We start from the raw sequence: 24096 nt of genomic DNA, 5'->3' as shown, positions 1-24096 counted from the left end.
TGAAATCAATGGATTTTATTAAAAGGTTGACAGGTGAACGCGTTTCATGGTCACACCCGACTCTTCATCAGGACAAAAACCTATGAGCGACTGGCTAGAGTCAGAGTCTTAGGCTATGTGCACACATTGCGGTTTTTACCGCGGAACCACGGCGATTTCAATGCTGCGGGTCCGCTGCCGTTTCCATTGTGTTTACAGTAAACATGTAAACCAATGGGAAACCGCAAACCGCTGTGCACATGCTGCGGGAAAAAACGCGTGGAAACGCAACGGTTTACAACCCGCAGCATGTCACTTCTTTGTGCAGAATCGCAGCGATTCTGCACACATAGAAATTGCATTGATCCGCTTAGTTCCCGCATGGGGCTGTGCCTACCATGCGGGAAGTAAGCGGATAATGTGCGGGTGGTACCCGGGGTGGAGGAGAGGAGACTCTCCTCCAGGCCCCGGGAACCATATTTGTGTAAAAAAAAAAAAAAAGAATTAAAACAAAAAATCATGATATACTCACCTCTCAGCGCTGCACGTGGCCGTCCGGTCTCAGGTTTGCTATGCGACCAGGCCCTGCGGTGACGTCGCGGTCACATGACCGTGACGTCACGAAGGTCCTTCTCGCACAGCATCTTTGGAACCGGACCGCCGCCTGCAGCGCCGAGGAGATCGGGACGTCAGAGGGTGGGTGGTGTAACCATTTTTTAACATTACTATTGATGCTGCATGTGCAGCATCAATAGTAGGAGTAAATCCCGCAGCGGAACCTACAGGACAAAACGTGATAAATCTGCAGGGATAACCGCAGCGGGTTTGCCCTGCAGATTTATCAAATCCGCTGCGGGAAGACCCGCAGGGACCCGACGCTACGTGTGAACATGGCCTTATTCTTAAAAATATGGCTTATATGGCGCAGCCGGGAAGATTGTGACTTGACTGGAATTTCATGGATTTATCAATAAAATGTAAGAATGGGCAGAATTTTTTTTTTTATAATATTTTATATATATATAAAAAAAATTGTAGGCACTGAACATATGAACTCTGTAATGGCTGCTCCCCGGGATCCACTGATCACAGAGCTTCCAGTACCAGTCTGGGCCTCGGAGCAGATGATGAGAATAGTTGTAGATTCTGTTGCAGCAGATGTGGGGGAGACCCCGGGGGTCACCGCCTCTCAGCACACACCAGGTACGGGTGCGGCTGCAGCGTCATGCCCAGCTTCGGCTTCAGGTTTGGAATAAATCCGTGAGGAAATCGGAGATGAAATCGTTGGAGAAAAGCAGAGAAGAAGAGGAAGAGCTCCATGCGGGCGAGCGGTTCCCCCAGACAGTTCCTCCGGCCTGCCAAACAAAGCGCCAAAGATCAGCGGTGGCACAGCGTCCACTACACCCCCCCTCCATACAGAAATCGGCAGCGTCCGCTACACCCACCCCCCCATACAGAAGTCGGCAGCGTCCGTTACACCCACCCCCCATACAGAAATCGGCAGCGTCCGCTACACCCACCCCCCCATACAGAAGTCGGCAGCGTCCGCTACACCAACCCCCCCCATACAGAAATCGGCAGCGTCCGCTACACCCACCCCCCCATACAGAAGTCGGCAGCGTCCGTTACACCCACCCCCCCATACAGAAATCGGCAGCGTCCGTTACACCCACCCCCCCATACAGAAATCGGCAGCGTCCGCTACACCAACCCCCCCCATACAGAAATCGGCAGCGTCCGCTACACCCAACCCCCCTCATACAGAAATCGGCAGCGTCCGCTACACCCACCCCCCCATACAGAAATCGGCAGCGTCCGCTACACCCACCCCCCCCATACAGAAATCGGCAGCGTCCGCTACACCCACCCCTCCCATACAGAAATCGGCAGCGTCCGCTACACCCAACCCCCCCATACAGAAATCGGCAGCGTCCGCTACACCCAACCCATACAGAAATCGGCAGCGTCCGCTACACCCAACCCATACAGAAATCGGCAGCGTCCGCTACACCCCCCCCCCATACAGAAATCGGCAGCGTCCGCTACACCCACCCCCCCATACAGAAATCGGCAGCGTCCGCTACACCCACCCCCCCATACAGAAATCGGCAGCGTCCGCTACACCCACCCCCCCATACAGAAATCGGCAGCGTCCACTACACCCACCCCCCCATACAGAAATCGACAGCGTCCACTACACCCACCCCCCCCCATACAGAAATCGGCAGCGTCCACTACACCCACCCCCCCATACAGAAATCGGCAGCGTCCACTACACCCTTCTCCCATACAGATATAGGGATTTTTGTTACTCACCGTAAAATCCTTTTCTCCTTCGCCTCATTGGGGGACACAGGACTGTGGGTGTATGCTGCTGCTGCTGCTGCTGCTGCCAGGAGGCTGACACTAAGTAAACATGAATAAAAGTTTAGCTCCTACACCGTCATATACACCTTGACGCTGGACACCAGTGAACCCAGTTTGGTGCAAAAGCAGTAGGAGAATAAAAGAAAAAATACATCAGCATTAATACAGAAAAATCATGTCTAGAAACGACCCCACTGACTGATAAGTCAGAAACAAAACAAAAAGGAGCCATCTGGCTAATAGGGAGGGAGCCGTGTCCCCCAATGAGCGTCTCGGAGAAAAGGATTTTACGGTGAGTACACAAAAATCCCTATTTCTCCTTCGCCTCATTGGGGGACACAGGACTGTGGGATGTCCTGAAGCAGTCCCTGGGTGGGGAATTAACTCACCAGTATAACATCCAGGCATCTACCGACTATAAGTGCGCTACCGCTGCCTGAAGAATCCTTCTACTACCCAGACTTGCATCTGCAGAAGTCTGAGTGTGGATGTTGTAGTGTTTTGAAAAAGTATGCAAACTGGACCAGGTTGCGGCCCTGCAAATCTGTTCTGCTGAAGCCTGGTGCCGAAGCGCCCAGGACACCCCACTGCCCGAGTGGAATGAGCTTTGATTCCAGCCGGAACTGCCATTCCTTTAACGCGGTAGGCCTCCTGAATAGCCAAGCGTATCCACCTGGCCAAGGTAGACTTTGAGGCAGCGAATCCTCTCCTGCAACCCTCCGGGAGGACAAACAGTGCGTCCGTCTGTCTAAAAGGAGCCGTCCGAGAAACGTACTTCCTCAGTGCTCTCACTAGGTCTAACGTATGGAGAGCTTTTTCCACCCGATGCATCGGCTCCGGGCAAAAAGAAGGTAGAACATTGTCCTCGTTAATGTGAAATGAGGAAACTACCTTTGGCAAAAAGGATGGTGCTGGTCTGAGCACCACCTTATCCTGATGGAACCGTAGAAAAGGAGCACGGCAGGATAGAGCTGCCAGCGCTGATACCCACCTAATGGAAGTTATGGCCAGCAAGAATACAACCTTCCAGGAAAGATAAGTTAAAGAGACGTCCTGAAGGGGTTCGAAAGGAGCCTCCTGCAAGGCACCTAAGACCAAATTAAGGTCCCAAGCATCCAGAGGAGTCCTATAATGAGGAACCTTATGAGCGACTCCCTGCAAGAAGGTCTTTACCTGTAGAATATAATAGCGATTCTGCATTGAAAAAGGACCGACAAGGCTGATATCTGTCTTTTAAGAGTACTTGGTGCCGGCCCTGAATCCAGGCCAGCCTGGTGAAAAGCAAGAATGTTCGGGATGGAGAAACGTAGTGGAGGTAGTCCACACTTTCTGCATCATGACAGGAAAACCTTCCAGGTGTGATGATAAATACGAGCCGAGATGGATTTCCGGGCGCTAATCATGGTAGTGGCTACCTCTTGGGGCGAACCCAAGATTCAACGGCCAGGCCGTTAAACACATGGCCCCTAAGTTCTGGTGGTAGATCGGTCCCTGGGATAGAAGGTACGGGCGTTCTGGAAGCCGCCATGGAACTCCAGTGAGCAGCTGCACTAGGTCCGTGTACCATGACCGATGCGGCCAATCGGGGACGACCAGAATAACTGGTACTCCCTCTGTCTTGACCTCCCTGATTACCTTCGGGAGCAGCGCCAGAGGGAGAAACAGATATGGGAGACGAAATTGGTTCCAAGGTAGAACTAACGCATCCACGGCGATCGCCTGTGGATCTCGATACCGGGCGACAAACCTGGGCACCTTGGTTTTCCTCCCAGAAGCCATTAGGTCCACGTCTGGAGTCCCCCAAAGCTGACATTTGTTGAAATACTTCGGAACAGAGAGACCATTCCCCGGACGCCAGACCCTGCCGACTGAGAAAATCCGCAACCCAGTTCTTTTCGCCCGGTATGTGGACTGCCAAAATCACCAAGTCATTTCTCTTGGCCCAACGGAGTATTTGCTTTACTTCCTGCATGGCTGCCCTGCTGCGGGTACCCCCTTGATGATTTATGCATGCCATGGCTGTGGCATTGTCTGATTGAATCCGCACAGGGTGGCCTGCCATAAGATGACGAAAATGCTGCAAAGCCAGACGAACTGCCCGAATCTCTAAAAGATTGATCGGAAGATCTGACTCCTGAGAGGACCAGCGTCCCTGAGCTGTGTGGTGATAAGACACTGCTCCCCAACCGAGGAGACTAGCATCCGTTGTGACTACCAGCCAACAGGTTGGGTGAAAGGGTTTCCCCTTTAGTAGGGATGGACTGGTTAACCACGAGGGCTTGCCTGACCTGGAGAGACAGACGGCACTTGAGGTTGAGGGAGAACGGACTCTTGTCCCATGCTGTTAAAAGTGCATGTTGGAGAGGGCGAAGATGGAGTTGTGCAAATGGAACTGCAACCATCCTTCCCAAGACCCTCATGCAGAACCGGATCGTATGGCAGTCTGGCCGACGAAGGACTCACCTCTTGCCGAAGAGTCAGGACCTTGTCCTGGGGCAGGATTGACAGAGCTTGTGAGGAGTCGAAAACCATCCCTAGAAAATAAATTTTTCGAGATGGTACAAGGGACGACATTTTTAGGTTCACTAGCCATCCTAGACGGGAAAGAGTGTCTACAGTAATGCTTACATTTTCTTTGCTGGCCCAAAACGATGTCCCTTCGATGAGAAGATCGTCTAGATATGGTAAAATCAGTATGCCTTGGGAGTGCAGAATGGACACAACCGCCGCCATGACCTTTGTGAACACTCTGGGGGCGAAGGCCAGCCCGAAAGGTAAGGCCGTGAACTGGAAATGCAGCTTGTTTATGGCAAAGCGTAGAAACCTTTGGTGCGAAGGAAATATGGGAATATGCAGGTAGGCGTCCTGAATGTCTATTGAGGCTAAGAATTCCCCCTTCTCCATTGACGCAATGACTGACCGAAGGGATTCCATTCGAAAGCGACAAATGTTGACAAACCTGTTTAAACTTTTCAGGTCCAAAATGGGCCTTACCATTCCGTCTTTTTTGGGAACTATGAACAGATTGGAATAGAACCCCTGAAATCTCTCTTCCTTTGGAACTGGAATGATGACCCCGCGGAGTTGAAGGGACTCTATAGAATTGAACAGGGCTTGAAGCCGGGCTTCTGAACTGGGAAGACAGGATGGGAAGAAATGACACGGGAGTGACAGACCAACTCTATCTTGTATCCTGAGGACACCAGATCTCTTATCCACCTGTCATGAACCATGGAGAGCCAGGTCTGGTGAAACGACAGTAGGCGGCCACCAACCTTGTCGGTGGTGACCAGAGGACTCCTCCAGTCACTTGTCCGAAAACCTATGGGACCTAGATCCCCTTGATCTAGGCAGCTGGGATCGCATTCTTCCCAAAGGGTTGGCTCTGAAGGAGACCTGATTATCTCGGTCCTGGTTGGGTTGACCTGGCGCAACGAGATTTGACACTGGGGTCCATCTGGTATTACGAAAAGGTTTGAAACGGGCGACGAAAAGGCTGTTTAATCCTTTGTTGTGGGAGAAAATTGCTTTTCCTCCCTGTGGTGTCAAATGAGCTGATCCAGTTTCTCTCCGAATAAACGGCCCCCCTGTAAAGGGAGGGTTGTAAGCGATTTCTTAGAGGTAGAATCATCCCGCCATGCTCTCAACCAGAGAGCCCTTCTAATAGCAATTGCGTTTGCTACTGCAGATGCCGCACAGTTTGCTGCATCTAAGGACGCATTGATCAGATAGCTCCCAGCAAGAGCTATTTGATTTGACATTTCTGTCAACTCTACTGACAGGTCCCTCTCCTGAAGAGCCTTAGTCAAAGATTCCGACCAAGACATCATGGCCTTAGCTACCCATGTTACCGCAAAAGAGGGAGAGAGGGCTGAACCTGAAGCCTCAAAAACTGAACGAGCTAAACTTTCTATAAGCCGATCCGTAGGATCCCTAATAGGGGAGCCGTTGGGAAGGGATAAGTGTTTTAGAGGCCAAGCGAGATACTGGAGGATCTACCGAAGGAGATTCTGCCCATTTATTATGTAGTTCAGGAGCAAAAGGGTATCTTGCCTTCAAGGCCTTTTGACCTGAAAAACGTGTGTCTGGATGTTCCTGGTGACGTTGGACCAAGTCCTCAAATTCAGGGTGAGAAGACAAAACCCTATGAGACTGCTTGGCCCTCTTGAATGAAACCTTGTGATCCGAGGTCAAGGCGGGTTCATCTTCTACTCCCAGGGTGTGGTTGACGGCCCCAATTAAGCTGTCTACTGACTCCTGAAAACCAGGTGTCTCCAAGTTAATGGACCCCTCAGAATCATAGTCTGAACCGAGTTCACCGCTCTCTGCTGGGGAAGGTGAACGAAAGGCAGAACTCCAAGATGCAGATGCACCTGATGGACCAGGAGACGCTGTGAGGGTTCGCTTTCCCTGCGTCTGCCTAGTGTGAGCGCGGCCCCTGCAGGCCGAAGGCTCTTGAGATTCAGAGGATCTCTTTCAGGCAGGCGAACCGCTGTCCCTGACTCCAGCCGGGGTCTGAAGGGACTTGATTGCCTTAGTCAGGGATGCCATGGATCGCGACAAGGACGTGACCCATTCCGGTGGAAGCACCGCAGTTTCTACCTGAGACGCAGGGGAAATCGCGGGAGGGGGGGGTCCTGAGCGCGTTCAGAATTGCAGGTCTCACAGAGACGATTACTCTGGGCAGGCGGAAAAGCGGACCGATAGGATACACATACAGTATATAAGACCGTGTGAGATTTGGTCCTTCTAGACATGGTGCTCTGTAGATGCTATAATCAGGGCCTCTAGACTGAAAAAATCCAGGTATTGCTGCTGTCAGGCTGGGGGGAGTAGCACTTACCCCAGTCCTGTGGAACCGGTCAGAGAGGAGTGTGCGCGGTCTTTCTTTCTCCTTTTTAAAAAAAGAGCGCCCTCCTCAGTGGGTGGAGCTGTCGGAAATGCAGCGTCCTTGCGGCCTACAGCAGGTCAAAGCCGGGGCCTGGATTTTTTTCCCCCGGCGAGGAAAGAAGGGGGGGGGACCCAGAAAAAGACACACCGGAAGGGGCGGGGCTTCCACCGACAGTAGGTGAAAGACTGCGACGCTGCTGGTCGCCACAAGCCGCAGAGAGAATGCGTTACCTGCAGATCCGTCCTGCCAAGAAGCGCTGCCACAGGAGGCCCCCTTAGCCCCCCCCCCCCTCTTGGTGTTAAGGTTGGGGGGGTTAAAAAAAAAAAAAGACTCTGCAGGCACCCTAACTCCATCTTCCCTTCATAGGATGAGGACAGGGACCGTCCGCCAAGCATTGGTGATGCAGTGGGGGCCGCACGGACAATCCACGAGCACCTGTACAGCCTAGGGTTCTGTTACCTTAGGGTGGTCAGGGCTAAGTCCAGCAAGTAATCCCATGTTGCGGGAAAGGATACGTGGAGGAATACTCACACCTGCTTGCCCGTTGATGGTTTGGGGAGATCGGACCCCTTCAAAAGGGTCCGTCGCCCCTGTCTTACTTCCAAGATGTAGAGAAGAAAAGGGTCCAAAAGGTCTGGACCCAGAGGTGTGCCTCCTTCAGACACTAAGCACGAACTGGGCTCACCGGTGTCCAGTGTCAGGGTGTATACCACGGAGGAGGAACTAAACTTTTTTTCATATTTACTTAGTATCAGCCTCCTGGCAGCGGCAGCAGCAGCAGAAGCATCCACCCACAGTCCTGTGTCCCCCAATGAGGCGAAGGAGAAATCAGCGGTGGCACAACATCCACTACCCCCATTCAGAAATCAGCGGCGGCACAACATCCACTACCCCCATACAGAAATCAGCGGCGGCACAACATCCACTACCCCCCATACAGAAATCAGCGGCGGAACAACATCCACTACCCTCCATACAGAAATCAGCGGCGGCACAACATCCACTACCCCCCATACAGAAATCAGCGGCGGCACAACATCCACTACCCTCCATACAGAAATCAGCGGCGGCACAACATCCACTACCCTCCATACAGAAATCAGCGGCGGCACAACATCCACTACCCTCCATACAGAAATCAGCGGCGGCACAACATCCACTACCCCCCATACAGAAATCAGCGGCGGCACAACATCCACTACCCTCCATACAGAAATCAGCGGCGGCACAACATCCACTACCCCCCCATACAGAAATCAGCGGCGGCACAACATCCACTACCCCCCATACAGAAATCAGCGGCGGCACAACATCCACTACCCTCCATACAGAAATCAGCGGCGGCACAACATCCACTACCCCATTCAGAAATCAGCGGCGGCACAACATCCACTACCCCCATTCAGAAATCAGCGGCGGCACAACATCCACTACCCCCATACAGAAATCAGCGGCGGCACAACATCCACTACCCCCCATACAGAAATCAGCATCGGCACAACATCCACTACCCCCATACAGAAATCAGCATCGGCACAACATCCACTACCCCCCATACAGAAATCAGCATCGGCACAACATCCACTACCCCCATACAGAAATCAGCGGCGGCACAACATCTACTACACCCCCCATACAGAAATAAGCGGTACAGCGTCCTCTACACACCTCCCCTCATCCAGAAATCAGCGGCGGCACAACATCCACTACACCCCGATACAAAAATCAGAGGCGCATCTGCTACACTCCATCTCCAGAATCGCCCCCTCCAAAGACCAACCAGAACGTATGAGATTTACATTGATACATTATATTCAGGAAATTCTGGGGAACAGCAATCACCCTCATCATCCTCACAACTGAAGGTAAGTGGATTTCTTCGGGTCCCCTTATTCTTCAAGCGATAGCACTTACCGAATGAGCTGAAGAGGAACCCGGCTTCCTATATCGCTCCGGCTGATGCGCTGTCCGGCTCCGCAGCGGCGTCGCGGCTGTGTGACCGTCACAGCACATGGATGGAGAGCCCAACAAACAGCCGCGACACAAGCAGCAGCTGCGCCGGAGCGATCCGGGAAGATGCGACACATGCAGCTGCGGAGCCAAACAGCGCATCAGCCGGCGCGATCCAGGAAGCCTGGTTCCCTCTGCAGCTTATTCGGTAAGTGCTATAGCCCTGACCCAATCAAGTTCACTCATCGCCACTCAACCACCATCATCCCCGGCGGACCCTCACCTAATGAGAACGGCACAAATGCCTCCCTCTTGGCAAACTGTCCGCTGCTGTCCAGGAAGCGCTCCGGACGGAAGATTTCAGGGTCGCTCCAGTATTTCTTGTCGTGGTGGACGGAGTACAGGTTGGTGATGACCGTGGTGCCCGACGGGATGGAATATCCCCGCACTACAGTGTCCCTGGAAGTGGCATGAAAAATCCCCAAGGGGGCGATATTACAGAAGCGCAGGATCTCGTGCAGGACGGCCTCAGTGTATGGCATGCTGGACCTCTCCTCAAAGGTTGGGGTCCGATGGCGTCCCACCACAAGGTCAATCTCCTGCTGGACCTGAACTAAGGGAAACCAAAGTGATGTCACCTTACTACACTTCACCGAAGCGGAACGCTGCCCCGCCGTCCCCCCTGCTCTACACTGCAGCAATAAGAGTCAAGGCCAGCTCTGCTGCACTGTGACATGGAGTCCGACGGTCTGAAATCCTGCTCTAACATAAGGCTGCGGTCACACCAGCAGTATGTGGTCAGTATTTTACATCAGTATTTGTAGCCAAAACCAGGAGTGGAACAAATAGAGGAAAAGTATAATAGAAACATATGCACCACTTCTGTATTTATCACCCACTCCTGGCTACAAATACTGATGTAAAATACTGACCAAATACTGATAATGTGACAGCAGCCTAATAGTGAGTGCAGCTCTGGAGGTGACTGGAGGATAAGACACGATGCTACAGCAGAATAGTGAGTGCAGCTCTGGACGTGACTGGAGGATAAGACATGATGTTACAGCAGAATAGTGAGTGCAGCTCTGGAGGTGATTGAAGGATAAGACACGATGTAACAGCAGGATAGTGACTGCAGCTCTGGAGGTGACTGGACGATAAGACACGATGTTACAGCAGAATAGTGAGTGCAGCTCTGGAGGTGACTGGAGGATAAGACACGATGTTACAGCAGAATAGTGAGTGCAGCTCTGGGGGGATAAGACACGATGTTACAGCAGAATAGTGAGTGCAGCTCTGGAGGTGACTGGAGGATAAGACAGGATGTAACAGCAGAATAGTGAGTGCAGCTCTGGGGGATAAGACACGATGTTACAGCAGAATAGTGAGTGCAGCTCTGGGGGATAAGACACGATGTTACAGCAGAATAGTGAGTGCAGCTCTGGAGGTGACTGGAGGATAAGACATGATGTTACAGCAGAATAGTGAGTGCAGCTCTGGGGGATAAGACACGATGTTACAGCAGAATAGTGAGTGCAGCTCTGGAGGTGATTGGAGGATAAGACAGGATGTAACAGCAGAATAGTGAGTGCAGTTCTGGAGGTGACTGGAGGATAAGACACGATGCTACAGCAGAATAGTGAGTGCAGCTCTGGAGGTTTTTGGAGGATAAGACATGATGTTACAGCAGAATAGTGAGTGCAGCTCTGGAGGATAAGACATGACATAACAGCAGAATAATGAGTGCAGCTCTGGAGGTGATTGAAGGATAAGACACGATGTAACAGCAGAACAGTGAGTGCACCTCTGGAGGATAAGCCATGACATAACAGCCAGGCATTAATAATATCGCTCTCACCTTGTATATTGGGGTACAGCGCCATGAAGAGCACGGCCCACCTCAGCACGTTGGTGGTGGTCTCGGTGCCGGCGATGATCAGCTCCCCCACAGAGAAGATGAGGTTTTCCGTGGAGTAGGAACTGTCAGGATCAGCCGCGCTCTTCTCCATCTCATCCAGATACGCGTCTATGTAGTGTCGCGGTGAGTGCGGTGTGCGGTTTTCGGAGAAGCGCTGGATGATGCGCAGGAGGAAGTCGTAGACCTCGGCGGCGTTCCTGAAGAGCTGGCGGTGCTTCCCGAAGGGCAGGAGGCCGATCAGGGGGAAGGCGTTGTACAGGAAGACCCAGGCACTGGCCGCCAGCTCGATGTTCTCGCTGAAGATCTCGATCATGTGCAGGAAGTCGCCGTCGTCGTAGCGGAAGCGTTCGCCGAACAGGATGAGGTTGGAGACGTTGGACACGGCGATGGTGGTCAGGTGCTTGGGGTCGAAGGCTCTGCCCTTGTACGTGTCCACCGCGTCCAGGAAGAAGCTCGACTCCTCGCAGATCCGGCTCTCAAACCACTTGTGCCCGAACCCGAAGCTGCGGAAACAGCCGAGCGCCAACTTCCGGTGCTCCGTCCAGCAGCGGCCGTACTTGGCGTTCAGAAGACCTGGAAACCCAAGAACAGTCAGGACCCAAAATGTCACCGGCATCAGTCTGCAGCACAGACACAGTGTAACAAACCCTCAGCGAGAAGACGCAGATCTGCACAAGCTTCCACATTCAGAATGGAAACAAAAGTAGTAATTTCCTTCACTGACACCAGAGATAACTGGAATAAGTGACCACACGGGGCGGAAGGCAGTTACATGGGACTGCACGTGTCACCTCCCAAGTGTAGGACCACACGGGACGGAAGGCAGTTACATGGGACTGCATGTGTCTCAGCTCCCAAGTGTAGGACCACAGTTGGCGGAAGGCAGTTACATGGGACTGCATGTGTCCCACCTCCCAAGTGTAGGACCATACAGGGCAGAAGACAGTTACATGGGACTGCATGTCTCACCTCCCAAGTGTAGGACCACACGGGGCGGAAGGCAGTTACATGGGACTGAATGTCTCACCTCCCATCTTCGTCAGTTTCAGAAACAGCGGCAGTGACGGGCGGTCGGCGAACACATCGCTCTGGCGCAAAAGACATTCCTTCAGGGCGTCGTAGCCGTTCAGCACCACAGCGGAAATCCCCCCGAGGTCCAAACTAAAGATCTGAGGAGACGAAATAGGTGGGAGGTCACCAAATATAACCCCACAGAGAACACACGGGCGGAGCCCACAACTTCTTATATAATGGCGGCCCTGATTCAGTGCTCCCCCGGTGTCCCCCGCTCTCTCCTCCCCGGTGTCCCCGCTCTCTCCTCCCCGGTGTCCCCCGCTCTCTCCTCCCCGGTGTCCCCGCTCTCTCCTCCCCGGTGTCTCCGCACTCACCTCCCCAGTGTCCCCGCTCTCTCCTCCCCGGTGCTCTCCGCTCTCTCCTCCCCGTGCTCTCCGCTCTCTCCTCCCCGGTGTCCCCCGCTCTCTCCTCCCCGTGCTCTTCGCTCTCACCTCCCCGGTGTCCCCCGCTCTCTCCTCCCCGTGCTCTCCGCTCTTTCCTCCCCGGTGTCCCCCGCTCTCTCCTCCCCGGTGTCCCCGCTCTCACCTCCCCGATGTCCACCGCTCTCTCCTCCCCGTGCTCTCCGCTCTCTCCTCCCCGGTGTCCCCCGCTCTCACCTCCCCGGTGTCCCCCGCTCTCTCCTCCCCGGTGTCCCCGCTCTCTCCTCCCCGGTGTCCCCCGCTCTCTCCTCCCCGGTGTCCCCCGCTCTCTCCTCCCCGGTGTCCCCCGCTCTCTCCTCCCCGGTGTCCTCGCTCTCTCCTCCCCGGTGTCCCCCGCTCTCTCCTTCCCGTACTCCCCGGTGTCCCCCGCTCTCTCCTCCCCGGTGTCCCCCGCTCTCTCCTCCCCGGTGTCCCCCGCTCTCTCCTCCCCGTGCTCTCCGCTCTCACCTCCCCGGTGTCCCCGCTCTCTCCTCCCCGGTGTCGCCGCTCTCTCCTCCCCGTGCTCTCCGCTCTCACCTCCCCGTGCTCTCCGCTCTCTCCTCCCCGTGCTCTCTGCTCTCTCCTCCCTGGTGTCCCCGCTCTCTCCTCCCCGGTGTCCCCCGCTCTCACCTCCCCGTCCTCTCCTCCATGGTGTCTCCGCTCCCACCTCCCTGTGCTCTCCGCTCTCTCCTCCCCGTGCTCTCCGCTCTCACCTCCCCGGTGTCCCCGCTCTCTCCTCCCCGTGCTCTCCGCTCTCACCTCCCCGGTGTCCCCCGCTCTCTCCTCCCCGGTGTCCCCCGCTCTCTCCTCCCCGGTTTCTCCGCTCTCACCTCCGTGCTCTCCGCTCTCTCCTCCCCGGTGTCCCCCGCTCTCTCCTCCCCGTGCTCTTCGCTCTCACCTCCCCGTGCTCTCCGCTCTCTCCTCCCCGGTGTCCCCCGCTCTCTCCTCCCCGGTGTCCCCCGCTCTCTCCTCCCCGGTGTCCCCCGCTCTCCTCCCCGGTGTCCTCGCTCTCTCCTCCCCGGTGTCCCCGCTCTTCCCGCTCTTTCCTCCCCGGTGTCCCCCGCTCTCTCCTCCCCGGTGTCCCCGCTCTCACCTCCGCGCTCTCACCTCCCCGGTGTCCCCCGCTCTCTCCTCCCCGGTGTCCCCCGCTCTCTCCTCCCCGTGCTCTCCTCTCTCTCCTCCCCGGTGTCCCCCGCTCTCTCCTCCCCGGTGTCCCCTGCTCTCTCCTCCCCGTACTCCCCGGTGTCACCCGCTCTCTCCTCCCCGGTGTCCCCCGCTCTCTCCTCCCCGGTGTCCCCCGCTCTCTCCTCCCCGTGCTCTCCGCTCTCACCTCCCCGGTGTCCCCTCTCTCTCCTCCCCGGTGTCCCCGCTCTCTCCTCCCCGGTGTCCCCCGCTCTCTCCTCCCCGGTGTCCCCCGCTTTCACCTCCCCGGTGTCCCCCGCTTTCACCTCCCCGGTGTCCCCGCTCTCACCTCCCCGTGCTCTCCGCTCTCTCCTCCCCGGTGTCTCCGCTCTCTCCTCCCCGTGCTCTCCGCTCTCTCCTCCACGGTGTCTCCGCTCCCACCTCCCAGTGCTCTCCGCTCTCTCCTCCCCGGTGTCCCCGCTCTCTCCTCCCCGGTGTCCCTGATCTCTCCTCCCCGTGCTCTCCGCTCTCTCCTCCCCGTGCTCTCCGCTCTCTCCTCCCCGGTGTCCCCGCTCTCTCCTCCCCGGTGTCCCCCGCTCTCTCCTCCCCGGTGTCTCCGCTCTCTCCTCCCCGGTGTCCCCGCTCTCTCCTCCCCGGTGTCCCCGCTCTCTCCTCCCCGGTGTCCCCGCTCTCTCCTCCCCGGTGTCCCTGATCTCTCCTCCCCGTGCTCTCCGCTCTCTCCTCCCCGTGCTCTCCGCTCTCTCCTCCCCGGTGTCCCCGCTCTCTCCTCCCCGGTGTCCCCCGCTCTCTCCTCCCCGGTGTCCCCCGCTCTCTCCTCCCCGGTGTCCCCCGCTCTCTCCTCCCCGGTGTCCCCCGCTCTCACCTCCCCGTGCTCTCCGCTCTCACCTCCCCGTTGTCCCCGCTCTCTCCTCCCCGGTGTCCCCGCTCTCTCCTCCCCGTGCTCTCCGCTCTCACCTCCCCGGTGTCCCCGCTCTCTCCTTCCCGGTGTCCCCCGCTCTCTCCTCCCCGTGCTCTCCGCTCTCTCCTCCCCGGTGTCCCCCGCTCTCTCCTCCCCGGTGTCCCCCGCTCTCTCCTCCCCGTGTCCCCCGCTCTCTCCTCCCCGTGCTCTCCGCTCTCTCCTCCCCGGTGTCCCCGCTCTCACCTCCCCGGTGTCCCCCGCTCTCTCCTCCCCGGTGTCTCCGCTCTCTCCTCCCCGGTGTCCCCCGCTCTCTCCTCCCCGGTGTCCCCCGCTCTCTCCTCCCCGGTGTCCCCCGCTCTCTCCTCCCCGGTGTCTCCGCTCTCTCCTCCCCGGTGTCCCCGCTCTCACCTCCCCGGTGTCCCCGCGCTCTCCTCCCCGGTGTCTCCGCTCTCTCCTCCCCGTGCTCTCCGCTCTCTCCTCCCCGGTGTCCCCGCTCTCTCCTCCCCGTGCTCTCCGCTCTCTCCTCCCCGGTGTCCCCGCTCTCTCCTCCCCGGTGTCCCTGATCTCTCCTCCCCGTGCTCTCCGCTCTCTCCTCCCCGTGCTCTCCGCTCTCTCCTCCCCGTGCTCTCCGCTCTCTCCTCCCCGGTGTCCCCGCTCTCTCCTCCCCGGTGTCCCCCGCTCTCTCCTCCCCGGTGTCCCCGCTCTCACCTCCCCGGTGTCCCCGTTCTCTCCTCCCCGGTGTCCCCGCTCTCTCCTCCCCGTGCTCTCCGCTCTCACCTCCCCGGTGTCCCCGCTCTCTCCTCCCCGGTGTCCCCCGCTCTCTCCTCCCCGTGCTCTCCGCTCTCTCCTCCCCGGTGTCCCCCGCTCTCTCCTCCCCGGTGTCCCCCGCTCTCTCCTCCCCGGTGTCCCCCGCTCTCTCCTCCCCGTGCTCTCCGCTCTCACCTCCCCGGTGTCCCCGCTCTCTCCTCCCCGGTGTCCCCGCTCTCTCCTCCCTGTGCTCTCCGCTCTCACCTCCCCGGTGTCCCCCGCTCTCTCCTCCCCGGTGTCCCCGCTCTCTCCTCCCCGTGCTCTTCGCTCTCACCTCCCCGTTCTCTCCGCTCTCACCTCCCCGGTGTCCCCGCTCTCTCCTCCCCGGTGTCCCCCGCTCTCTCCTCCCCGTGCTCTCCGCTCTCTCCTCCCCGGTGTCCCCCGCTCTCACCTCCCCGGTGTCCCCCGCTCTCTCCTCCCCGGTGTCCCCGCTCTCTCCTCCCCGGTGTCCCCCGCTCTCTCCTCCCCGGTGTCCCCCGCTCTCTCCTCCCCGTGCTCTCCGCTCTCACCTCCCCGGTGTCCCCCGCTCTCTCCTCCCCGTGCTCTCCGCTCTCACCTCCCCGGTGTCCCCCGCTCTCTCCTCCCCGTGCTCTCCGCTCTCTCCCGCTCTCACCTCCCCGGTGTCCCCGCTCTCACCTCCCCGTGCTCTCCGCTCTCTCCTCCACGGTGTCTCCGCTCCCACCTCCCTGTGCTCTCCGCTCTCTCCTCCCCGTGCTCTCCGCTCTCACCTCCCCGGTGTCCCCGCTCTCTCCTCCCCGGTGTCCCCGCTCTCTCCTCCCCGGTGTCCCCGCTCTCTCCTCCCCGGTGTCCCCACTCTCTCCTCCCCGGTGTCCCCGCTCTCTCCTCCCCGGTGTCCCCGCTCTCTCCTCCCCGGTGTCCCCGCTCTCTCCTCCCCGTGCTCTCCGCTCTCTCCTCCCCGGTGTCCCCGCTCTCTCCTCCCCGGTGTCCCCCGCTCTCTCCTCCCCGGTGTCCCCCGCTCTCTCCTCCCCGGTGTCCCACGCTCTCTCCTCCCCGTGCTCTCCGCTCTCACCTCCCCGGTGTCCCCGCTCTCTCCTCCCCGGTGTCCCCGCTCTCTCCTCCCCGTGCTCTCCGCTCTCACCTCCCCGGTGTCCCCGCTCTCTCCTCCCCGGTGTCCCCGCTCTCTCCTCCCCGGTGTCCCCCGCTCTCTCCTCCCCGGTGTCCCCGCTCTCTCCTCCCCGTGCTCTCCGCTCTCACCTCCCCGGTGTCCCCGCTCTCTCCTCCCCGTGCTCTCCGCTCTCTCCTCCCCGTTCTCTCAGCTCTCACCTCCCCGGTGTCCCCCGCTCTCTCCTCCCCGGTGTCCCCGCTCTCTCCTCCCCGGTGTCCCCGCTCTCTCCTCCCCGTGCTCTCCGCTCTCACCTCCCCGGTGTCCCCGCTCTCTCCGCTCTCACCTCTCCGTGCTCTCCGCTCACACCTCCCCGGTGTCCCCGCTCTCTCCTCCCCGTGCTCTCCGCTCTCTCCTCCCCGTGCTCTCCGCTCTCTCCTCCCCGGTGTCCCCCCCTCTCACCTCCCCGGTGTCCCCGCTCTCTCCTCCCCGTGCTCTCCGCTCTCTCCTCCCCGTGCTCTCCGCTCTCTCCTCCCCGGTGTCCCCGCTCTCTCCTCCCCGTGCTCTCCGCTCTCACCTCCCCGGTGTCCCCCGCTCTCTCCTCCCCGGTGTCCCCGCTCTCTCCTCCCCGGTGTCTCCGCTCTCTCCTCCCCGGTGTCTCCGCTCTCTCCTCCCCGGTGTCCCCGCTCTCTCCTCCCCGGTGTCCCCGCTCTCTCCTCCCCGGTGTCCCCGCTCTCTCCTCCCCGGTGTCCCCCGCTCTCTCCTCCCCGGTGTCCCCCGCTCTCTCCTCCCCGTACTCCCCGGTGTCCCCCACTCTCTCCTCCCCGGTGTCCCCCGCTCTCTCCTCCCCGTACTCCCCGGTGTCCCCCGCTCTCTCCTCCCCGGTGTCCCCCGCTCTCTCCTCCCCGGTGTCCCACGCTCTCTCCTCCCCGTGCTCTCCGCTCTCACCTCCCCGGTGTCCCCGCTCTCTCCTCCCCGGTGTCCCCGCTCTCTCCTCCCCGTGCTCTCCGCTCTCACCTCCCCGGTGTCCCCGCTCTCTCCTCCCCGGTGTCCCCGCTCTCTCCTCCCCGGTGTCCCCCGCTCTCTCCTCCCCGGTGTCCCCGCTCTCTCCTCCCCGTGCTCTCCGCTCTCACCTCCCCGGTGTCCCCGCTCTCTCCTCCCCGTGCTCTCCGCTCTCTCCTCCCCGTTCTCTCAGCTCTCACCTCCCCGGTGTCCCCCGCTCTCTCCTCCCCGGTGTCCCCGCTCTCTCCTCCCCGGTGTCCCCGCTCTCTCCTCCCCGTGCTCTCCGCTCTCACCTCCCCGGTGTCCCCGCTCTCTCCGCTCTCACCTCTCCGTGCTCTCCGCTCACACCTCCCCGGTGTCCCCGCTCTCTCCTCCCCGTGCTCTCCGCTCTCTCCTCCCCGTGCTCTCCGCTCTCTCCTCCCCGGTGTCCCCCCCTCTCACCTCCCCGGTGTCCCCGCTCTCTCCTCCCCGTGCTCTCCGCTCTCTCCTCCCCGTGCTCTCCGCTCTCTCCTCCCCGGTGTCCCCGCTCTCTCCTCCCCGTGCTCTCCGCTCTCACCTCCCCGGTGTCCCCCGCTCTCTCCTCCCCGGTGTCCCCGCTCTCTCCTCCCCGGTGTCTCCGCTCTCTCCTCCCCGGTGTCTCCGCTCTCTCCTCCCCGGTGTCCCCGCTCTCTCCTCCCCGGTGTCCCCGCTCTCTCCTCCCCGGTGTCCCCGCTCTCTCCTCCCCGGTGTCCCCCGCTCTCTCCTCCCCGGTGTCCCCCGCTCTCTCCTCCCCGTACTCCCCGGTGTCCCCCACTCTCTCCTCCCCGGTGTCCCCCGCTCTCTCCTCCCCGTACTCCCCGGTGTCCCCCGCTCTCTCCTCCCCGGTGTCCCCCGCTCTCTCCTCCCCGGTGTCCCCCGCTCTCTCCTCCCCGGTGTCCCCCGCTCTCTCCTCCCCGTACTCCCCCGCTCTCTCCTCCCCGGTGTCTCCGCTCTCTCCTCCCCGGTGTCCCCGCTCTCTCCTCCCCGGTGTCCCCGCTCTCTCCTCCCCGGTGTCCCCGCTCTCTCCTCCCCGGTGTCCCCCGCTCTCTCCTCCCCGGTGTCCCCGCTCTCTCCTCCCCGTGCTCTCCGCTCTCACCTCCCCGGTGTCCCCGCTCTCTCCTCCCCGTGCTCTCCGCTCTCTCCTCCCCGTTCTCTCAGCTCTCACCTCCCCGGTGTCCCCCGCTCTCTCCTCCCCGGTGTCCCCGCTCTCTCCTCCCCGGTGTCCCCCGCTCTCTCCTCCCCGGTGTCCCCGCTCTCTCCTCCCCGTGCTCTCACCTCCCCGGTGTCCCCGCTCTCACCTCTCCGTGCTCTCCGCTCACACCTCCCCGGTGTCCCCGCTCTCTCCTCCCCGTGCTCTCCGCTCTCTCCTCCCCGTGCTCTCCGCTCTCTCCTCCCCGTGCTCTCCGCTCTCTCCTCCCCGGTGTCCCCCCCTCTCACCTCCCCGGTGTCCCCGCTCTCTCCTCCCCGTGCTCTCCGCTCTCTCCTCCCCGTGCTCTCCGCTCTCTCCTCCCCGGTGTCCCCGCCCCGTGCTCTCCGCTCTCACCTCCCCGGTGTCCCCCGCTCTCTCCTCCCCGGTGTCCCCGCTCTCTCCTCCCCGGTGTCTCCGCTCTCTCCTCCCCGGTGTCTCCGCTCTCTCCTCCCCGGTGTCCCCGCTCTCTCCTCCCCGGTGTCCCCGCTCTCTCCTCCCCGGTGTCCCCGCTCTCTCCTCCCCGGTGTCCCCCGCTCTCTTCTCCCCGGTGTCCCCCGCTCTCTCCTCCCCGGTGTCCCCCGCTCTCTCCTCCCCGGTGTCCCCCGCTCTCTCCTCCCCGTACTCCCCGGTGTCCCCCACTCTCTCCTCCCCGGTGTCCCCCGCTCTCTCCTCCCCGTACTCCCCTGTGTCCCCCGCTCTCTCCTCCCCGGTGTCCCCCGCTCTCTCCTCCCCGGTGTCCCCCGCTCTCTCCTCCCCGGTGTCCCCCGCTCTCTCCTCCCCGGTGTCCCCCGCTCTCTCCTCCCCGGTGTCCCCCGCTCTCTCCTCCCCGTACTCCCCGATGTCCCCCGCTCTCTCCTCCCCGGTGTCTCCGCTCTCTCCTCCCCGGTGTCCCCGCTCTCTCCTCCCCGGTGTCCCCGCTCTCACCTCCCCGGTGTCCCCGCTCTCTCCTCCCCGTACTCCCCGGTGTCCCCCGTACTCCCCGGTGTCCCCCGCTCTCTCCTCCCCGGTGTCGCCGCTCTCTCCTCCCCGGTGTCCCCGCTCTCTCCTCCCCGGTGTCCCCGCTCTCACCTCCCCGGTGTCCCCGCTCTCACCTCCCCGGTGTCCCCGCTCTCACCTCCCCGGTGTCCCCGCTCTCTCCTCCCCGGTGTCCCCGCTCTCTCCTCCCCGGTGTCCCCGCTCTCTCCTCCCCGGTGTCCCCGCTCTCTCCTCCCCGGTGTCCCCGCTCTCTCCTCCCCGGTGTCCCCGCTCTCTCCTCCCCGGTGTCCCCGCTCTCTCCTCCCCGGTGTCCCCGCTCTCTCCTCCCCGGTGTCCCCCGCTCTCTCCTCCCCGGTGTCCCCGCTCTCTCCTCCCCGGTGTCCCCGCTCTCTCCTCCCCGGTGTCCCCGCTCTCTCCTCCCCGTGCTCTCCGCTCTCTCCTCCCCGGTGTCCCCGCTCTCTCCTCCCCGGTGTCTCCGCTCTCTCCTCCCCGGTGTCCCCCGCTCTCTTCTCCCCGGTGTCCCCCGCTCTCTCCTCCCCGGTGTCCCCCGCTCTCTCCTCCCCGGTGTCCCCCGCTCTCTCCTCCCCGGTGTCTCCGCTCTCTCCTCCCCGGTGTCCCCGCTCTCACCTCCCCGGTGTCCCCGCTCTCTCCTCCCCGGTGTCCCCGCTCTCACCTCCCCGGTGTCCCCGCTCTCTCCTCCCCGGTGTCTCCGCTCTCTCCTCCCCGGTGTCCCCGCTCCCACCTCCCTGTGCTCTCCGCTCTCTCCTCCCCGGTGTCTCCGCTCTCTCCTCCCCGGTGTCCCCGCTTTCTCCTCCCCGGTGTCCCCGCTCTCACCTCCCCGGTGTCCCCGCTCTCTCCTCCCCGGTGTCTCCGCTCTCTCCTCCCCGGTGTCCCCGCTCCCACCTCCCTGTGCTCTCCGCTCTCTCCTCCCCGGTGTCTCCGCTCTCTCCTCCCCGGTGTCTCCGCTCTCTCCTCCCCGGTGTCCCCGCTCTCTCCTCCCCGGTGTCCCCGCTCTCTCCTCCCCGGTGTCTCCGCTCTCTCCTCCCCGGTGTCCCCGCTCTCTCCTCCCCGGTGTCTCCGCTCTCTCCTCCCCGGTGTCCCCGCTCTCTCCTCCCCGGTGTCTCCACTCTCCTCCCCGGTGTCCCCGCTCTCTCCTCCCCGGTGTCCCCGCTCTCTCCTCCCCGGTGTCTCCGCTCTCTCCTCCCCGGTGTCTCCGCTCTCTCCTCCCCGGTGTCCCCGCTCTCTCCTCCCCGGTGTCCCCGCTCTCTCCTCCCCGGTGTCTCCACTCTCCTCCCCGGTGTCCCCGCTCTCTCCACTCTCTCCTCCCCGGTGTCCCCGCTCCCACCTCCCTGTGCTCTCCGCTCTCTCCTCCCCGGTGTCTCCGCTCTCTCCTCCCCGGTGTCTCCGCTCTCTCCTCCCCGGTGTCCCCGCTCTCTCCTCCCCGGTGTCCCCGCTCTCTCCTCCCCGGTGTCCCCGCTCTCTCCTCCCCGGTGTCTCCGCTCTCTCCTCCCCGGTGTCCCCGCTCTCTCCTCCCCGGTGTCTCCGCTCTCTCCTCCCCGGTGTCCCCGCTCTCTCCTCCCCGGTGTCTCCCCTCTCCTCCCCGGTGTCCCCGCTCTCTCCTCCCCGGTGTCTCCGCTCTCTCCTCCCCGGTGTCTCCGCTCTCTCCTCCCCGGTGTCTCCGCTCTCTCCTCCCCGGTGTCCCCGCTCTCTCCTCCCCGGTGTCCCCGCTCTCTCCTCCCCGGTGTCCCCGCTCTCTCCTCCCCGGTGTCCCCGCTCTCTCCTCCCCGGTGTCTCCGCTCTCTCCTCCCCGGTGTCCCCGCTCTCTCCTCCCCGGTGTCTCCGCTCTCTCCTCCCCGGTGTCCCCGCTCTCTCCTCCCCGGTGTCTCCACTCTCCTCCCCGGTGTCCCCGCTCTCTCCTCCCCGGTGTCCCCGCTCTCTCCTCCCCGTGCTCTCCGCTCTCTCCTCCCCGGTGTCCCCGCTCTCTCCTCCCCGGTGTCCCCGCTCTCTCCTCCCCGGTGTCCCCGCTCTCTCCTCCCCGGTGTCTCCGCTCTCTCCTCCCCGGTGTCCCCGCTCTCTCCTCCCCGGTGTCTCCGCTCTCTCCTCCCCGGTGTCCCCGCTCTCACCTCCCCGGTGTCCCCGCTCTCTCCTCCCCGGTGTCCCCGCTCTCTCCTCCCCGGTGTCTCCGCTCTCTCCTCCCCGGTGTCTCCGCTCTCTCCTCCCCGGTGTCCCCGCTCTCTCCTCCCCGGTGTCTCCGCTCTCTCCTCCCCGGTGTCCCCGCTCTCTCCTCCCCGGTGTCTCCACTCTCCTCCCCGGTGTCCCCGCTCTCTCCTCCCCGGTGTCTCCACTCTCTCCTCCCCGGTGTCCCCGCTCCCACCTCCCTGTGCTCTCCGCTCTCTCCTCCCCGGTGTCCCCGCTCTCTCCTCCCCGGTGTCCCCGCTCTCTCCTCCCCGGTGTCCCCGCTCTCTCCTCCCCGGTGTCCCCGCTCTCTCCTCCCCGGTGTCCCCGCTCTCTCCTCCCCGGTGTCCCCGCTCTCTCCTCCCCGGTGTCCCCGCTCTCTCCTCCCCGGTGTCTCCGCTCTCTCCTCCCCGGTGTCCCCGCTCTCTCCTCCCCGGTGTCTCCGCTCTCTCCTCCCCGGTGTCCCCGCTCTCTCCTCCCCGGTGTCCCCGCTCTCTCCTCCCCGGTGTCCCCGCTCTCTCCTCCCCGGTGTCTCCGCTCTCTCCTCCCCGGTGTCCCCGCTCTCTCCTCCCCGGTGTCCCCGCTCTCTCCTCCCCGGTGTCCCCGCTCTCACCTCCCCGGTGTCCCCGCTCTCTCCTCCCCGGTGTCCCCGCTCTCTCCTCCCCGGTGTCTCCGCTCTCTCCTCCCCGGTGTCCCCGCTCTCTCCTCCCCGGTGTCCCCGCTCTCACCTCCCCGGTGTCCCCGCTCTCTCCTCCCCGGTGTCCCCGCTCTCTCCTCCCCGGTGTCTCCGCTCTCACCTCCCCGGTGTCCCCGCTCTCTCCTCCCCGGTGTCCCCGCTCTCTCCTCCCCGGTGTCCCCGCTCTCTCCTCCCCGGTGTCCCCGCTCTCTCCTCCCCGGTGTCCCCGCTCTCTCCTCCCCGGTGTCCCCGCTCTCTCCTCCCCGGTGTCCCCGCTCTCTCCTCCCCGGTGTCCCCGCTCTCTCCTCCCCGGTGTCTCCGCTCTCTCCTCCCCGGTGTCCCCGCTCTCTCCTCCCCGGTGTCCCCGCTCTCTCCTCCCCGGTGTCCCCGCTCTCTCCTCCCCGGTGTCCCCGCTCTCTCCTCCCCGGTGTCCCCGCTCTCTCCTCCCCGGTGTCCCCGCTCTCTCCTCCCCGGTGTCCCCGCTCTCTCCTCCCCGGTGTCCCCGCTCTCTCCTCCCCGGTGTCTCCGCTCTCTCCTCCCCGGTGTCCCCGCTCTCTCCTCCCCGGTGTCTCCGCTCTCTCCTCCCCGGTGTCCCCGCTCTCTCCTCCCCGGTGTCCCCGCTCTCTCCTCCCCGGTGTCCCCGCTCTCTCCTCCCCGGTGTCTCCGCTCTCTCCTCCCCGGTGTCCCCGCTCTCTCCTCCCCGGTGTCCCCGCTCTCTCCTCCCCGGTGTCCCCGCTCTCACCTCCCCGGTGTCCCCGCTCTCTCCTCCCCGGTGTCCCCGCTCTCTCCTCCCCGGTGTCCCCGCTCTCTCCTCCCCGGTGTCCCCGCTCTCACCTCCCCGGTGTCCCCGCTCTCTCCTCCCCGGTGTCCCCGCTCTCTCCTCCCCGGTGTCCCCGCTCTCTCCTCCCCGGTGTCCCCGCTCTCACCTCCCCGTGCTCTCCGCTCAGCTCTCTCATATACACGTGCGGGTCTCGGGCCAGAGCCAGGATGTTCCCGATCAGCGGCAGTCCGGGGGGCCCGGGGGGGAAGCTCGGGGGTCTCCGCTGCCTCCGGACCTGTCTGACGAGGAGAAGCAGAGCGGCGCAGGCGGCAGCGACCACCCAGAGAGGAGCCCGGGACCCCCCGAGCAACATCTCACAGCGGAGCCGACCGACCCCGACCAGATGGACACGTGACCCGAACCCTGCACGTGATTGGCTGCACGGAGGAGCCCTGTCTGCTGATTGGAGGAACAGCGGGGTGAGGAGAGAAATAAGTGACGTCACCGACCCGCCCATCTGGCAGCGCCGATATAGTGTGTACAAGTGACGTCACAGGTGTTCACCCCTCACCCGTATGTGAACCATCGCCTTATTACCCCCGCTCACTCCTTGCCCTATTACCCCCCATGTGAACCCTCGCCCTATTATCCCCCTCACCTTATTACCCCCCATGTGAACCCTCGCCCTATTATCCCCCCTCACCCTATTACCCCCCATGTGAACCCTCGCCCTATTATCCCCCCTCACCCTATTACCCCCCATGTGAACCCTCGCCCTATTATCCCCCTCACCTTATTACCCCCCATGTGAAC

At 61.9% G+C, this 24096-nt stretch overlaps 1 protein-coding gene across 1 annotated transcript; it reads right to left on the bottom strand.

The window, feature by feature from the left end:
- Window positions 1-964: 964 nt before the first annotated feature.
- CYP2R1 (cytochrome P450 family 2 subfamily R member 1) lies at window positions 965-23693 on the bottom strand. The gene is made up of 5 exons (XM_069740277.1): window positions 23450-23693; window positions 12133-12274; window positions 11046-11678; window positions 9471-9800; window positions 965-1334 (listed from the first exon to the last, which is right to left on the bottom strand). The coding sequence occupies exons 1-5, from the start codon at window positions 23654-23656 to the stop codon at window positions 1159-1161; spliced, it is 1488 nt and encodes a 495-aa protein (XP_069596378.1). The 5' UTR covers window positions 23657-23693; the 3' UTR covers window positions 965-1158.
- Between the last annotated feature and the right edge of the window lie 403 nt (window positions 23694-24096).

This window comes from Ranitomeya imitator, chromosome 9 (genome assembly GCF_032444005.1).
Source record: "Ranitomeya imitator isolate aRanImi1 chromosome 9, aRanImi1.pri, whole genome shotgun sequence".
NCBI classification, from domain to species: Eukaryota; Metazoa; Chordata; class Amphibia; order Anura; family Dendrobatidae; genus Ranitomeya; species Ranitomeya imitator.
The sequence above is the reverse complement of the archived record's forward strand: the minus strand, read 5'-3'. Positions and strand labels throughout refer to the sequence as shown.